At 35.5% G+C, this 3,668-nt stretch overlaps 1 protein-coding gene across 1 annotated transcript; it reads left to right on the top strand.

Annotated features, from left to right (window-relative positions):
• Positions 1-2,314: 2,314 nt before the first annotated feature.
• Positions 2,315-2,971, top strand: LOC129229809 (jerky protein homolog-like). Its single transcript, XM_054864185.1, has one exon. The coding sequence runs from the start codon at positions 2,315-2,317 to the stop codon at positions 2,969-2,971; it is 657 nt and encodes a 218-aa protein (XP_054720160.1).
• The last annotated feature ends 697 nt before the right edge of the window (positions 2,972-3,668 follow it).

Below are 3,668 nucleotides of genomic sequence, written 5' to 3'. Positions count from 1 at the left end.
TTCAAACATTTCGTCGACAACAATGTCTATGTCTAGGTATCCATTTGCCAGAGACGAAAATCCGATGCCACGCCAATCGAACAGGTCGCTGGGGCAGGGCATCCAAAAAGCACCTTCCTGTCGAAAGGATTTCAGCACTCTTTATCATCAAAGTTACCCAGTTACACTGTTGCCAAATCGCAGTTGTTTGGGTGGAAACTAAATCTGTCCTTGTTGAAGAAAAGATTTCTTGAACAAATTAAGATAATAAAATGTGAAATTGGCAGGATAAAAATTGTAATAGTAGAGATTTGCAGCAAATTTGAAGATTTGTTTATTAAATTGAGAATTGTTGCTACAAATTTTAAAGAATCTGCTTAGCTGTCCAATTATAACATTAATGAAGATCTTTTTATGTAAATTACTGTACCAATGTGGCATACTTTTTGTGTAAAAATTGAAGTTATCTTTTTTATCATAGATATCTGTAATAAGGTTAGAATCAACAATTTTGAAAGAAATGTCCAGAAAATCGGCAGACAGAAAGTTGTCATTGGCTTTATTGAGCTGTAGATTTTGTGGATAAATTAAAGGGAAAATGTCATCCATACTTTTGTTGAAGATAAGGATGTCATCTATATACCTGAAAATATTATGTTTTTTATTATACTGTACTGTGTATTTAAATTCATAGAAAAAGAGATACAGATTAGCAGCTGTGCTGGAATAGTTGGTGCCCATGCCAATTCCATGTATTTGTTTAAAAATAAAGTTGTTGAAAGTCACAAAATTGTTAAAGAAACAGAAATGACAAAGACTATTGAAAAAATTCCTGTCGATGCCCAATTCCTCACCAATGCAAAATATGTCAAAAAGTTTTAACAAAGTTGTATATAAATCTTCGATGGGAATGTTGCAGAACAGATTCTTAAAGTCAAATGTGTAAATTGATTTAGGTGTGCGTTGTAGATTTTTAATGATTTCGAAACTGTTGTCAATGCACCAGAAATAGCTTGTATGCATAAATTTGACCTTCAGAAAATCATAAATTTTTTTCAAAATAGACTGTAATTTGATGTTGATATTTTTTCCAAAACTTTTTGTAGTAGAACAAATGAAACGAAATTTAACTGGTGATTTGTGGAATTTGGGCGTCATAAATATGAAAGGCAGATTTTGACAATTTGGTCAGCAATTTGGCAGCTGTTTGATAATTTTCCTGCCTTCTATATTAAGCCTTATAAGTAGCTACACATATTAGTTCGTTAATTCAAATACATATACTTTTACTTCTAATCAATTTTGCTGCATGTATGATACTGACCCGCACAGAAACCTTGCAGAATATTTAATATGCCAGCTGCTCCAGCTCTTCGTAAACGTAGCAGCAGTTTAATACCCATGATTTCATCAATTCTTGTTTTCAATGTTCCTAGTTTATTTTTTAACGTTCCATGTTCATTGTTATTGTTGTTTATCTTCGTTGTTACATACACTTATTTCTGTGCTACCCGTGTATGTGAAACTACACACTTTACTATATATATATATATATATATATATATATATATATATATATATATATATATATATATATATATATATATATATATATACAGTAGAACCTCTCTTATCCGAACCTCTATTAACCGAAACTCTCCGTTAACCGAAGTCGGTTTCAATTCCCTCTTTTTTTTTTCCTATTATTATCTAAAATTTTCCCTAAACGAACATCCATTTTTAAATTTTTTCTCCCCACATTTCTTTTGCATGTCAGCCGTTTTTTCCAAACTACGAGTGCAGATAAGTAGTTTGGAATTCCTTCTCACTAGCTCAATTCTTGGTATAAGTATACTCTCCCCTACTTTCAAGCGTTCCTGTTCTAAACAAAAACACATGTCATTTCGAAATTTGGAAGGTCATACTGCCGAGGCCCAGAACAATCAAATGTTATTGCACCGTCTGATTGTAAGCAAGTGCAAAGAATCACCTCTTTTGTAATCTCAAGAGCAGAGAAGTTTTCTTCGCAGCAGAATTTGAAAAGGGGGAGGTCACTCTGTGTCACTTATCCTTTGTGAACCTATTCCAGGAAAAGGGAAAAGAAGGAAAACCCGTTTGCTGTTCTCTGTCGTGTTGGGCTGGGCAGCTGGCCAGAATTCGAAATTTCCCGGAAATTTCGTGCTAATCTGTGGGTTCTCTTTTCCTGCTCCTACATTTTCGATCAGAATTTTCTTGGGTGCTATCAGTGAAGTTGGTAGTTTTGACCTGCCGGGGGATCTGATAGAACTAACGCATTGTTTTTCTTATTTTTGAAACTCATGTTTTCTTCTTTATGATGGCTTCCATTAAGAGAAAAAGAATCGTATTAACCATACAGGAAAAATATGATATTGTAACGAGACTAGAATCTGGTGAAGCTGTTACAAAACTTGCAAAAGAGTTTCACGTTGGTGTGTCAACCGTGAGCGAAATGAAAAGAAACTCGGAAAAAATTAAAAAGTGTTTTGCTGAGTTTGATATCACGAAAGGTGCCAAATTCCGAAAAACAATGAAATTAGCCGATCATACAGATTTAGATGCGACTTTGTACAAATGGTTTGTGCAGAAAAGATGTGAAGGAATACCCCTATCTGGACCAATGATTCAAGAAAAAGCTTTGATTCTCAACTCGAAGCTTGGTGGTTCTGATGACTTCAAAGCCAGTAGTGGCTGGTTAGAGAAATTCAAAATTCGCCATGGTATACGGCAACTCAATATCGAGGGGGAAAAATTGTCTGGAAATGTCGCAGCAGTTGATTCATTTGTTGCAAAGATTGAAGATTTGATAAGAGATGAGAATTTATCCCCAGATCAAATTTACAACTGCGATGAAACCGGACTGTATTGGAAGGCCCTTCCTGAAGAAACTTTAGCTGCGGTAAATGAAACTTCTGCTCCCGGAAGGAAACGAATGAAAGATAGGGTCACTGTTTTAGCCTGCTCCAACGCATAGGGTTCCCACAAGCTTGAACTAGCTGTTGTTGGGAAAAGTAAGAATCCGAGATGTTTTAAGAATGTAAACAGATCTGCTCTTCCTGTACACTATTTAAATCAAAAAAATGCTTGGATGGATTCCAATTTGTTTTCCAAGTGGTTTTTTGATATTTTCGTGCCTGCAGTGAAATCTTGGCAAGAAAAAAAACATTTGAATGGAGCGCTTCTGTTATTCGACAACTGTCCAGCTCATCCGGAACATAACTCTTTAAAATCTGGTAACATCCGGTGTTTATTTTTGCCCCCCAATACAACATCTCTGCTGCAGCCTATGGATCAGGGAGTCTTAGAATCTTTAAAACGACGTTACCGAAAGCAGTTTATCAGAAAATTACTTTTTGAAGGAGATTCTGAATCTGGTGCAGCTTCAATAGTTGAGTTTTGGAAAACTATCAACATCAAAGACTGCATTTATATGATCAGTGACGCGTGGGAATCTTTGCCGCAATCGACACTAAGACGAAGTTGGAGAAAACTTTTGCCGAATTTTTCAAGTGGCACAGATGAAAATGCTACTGACATTGCGAAAGATATTGTTACTGAGTTTTCAAGCGTTTTCAGCACAATGAAAGGCTTTGAAAATTGTGGTGATAGAGAAATTACAGATTGGTTGAATTGTGACATGGAAGATGCAGGCTTCCAGTTGCTCAATGATG

This window comes from Uloborus diversus, chromosome 9 (genome assembly GCF_026930045.1).
Source record: "Uloborus diversus isolate 005 chromosome 9, Udiv.v.3.1, whole genome shotgun sequence".
Lineage (NCBI taxonomy): Eukaryota > Metazoa > Arthropoda > Arachnida > Araneae > Uloboridae > Uloborus > Uloborus diversus.
This window is presented reverse-complemented; position numbering and strand designations above follow the sequence as displayed.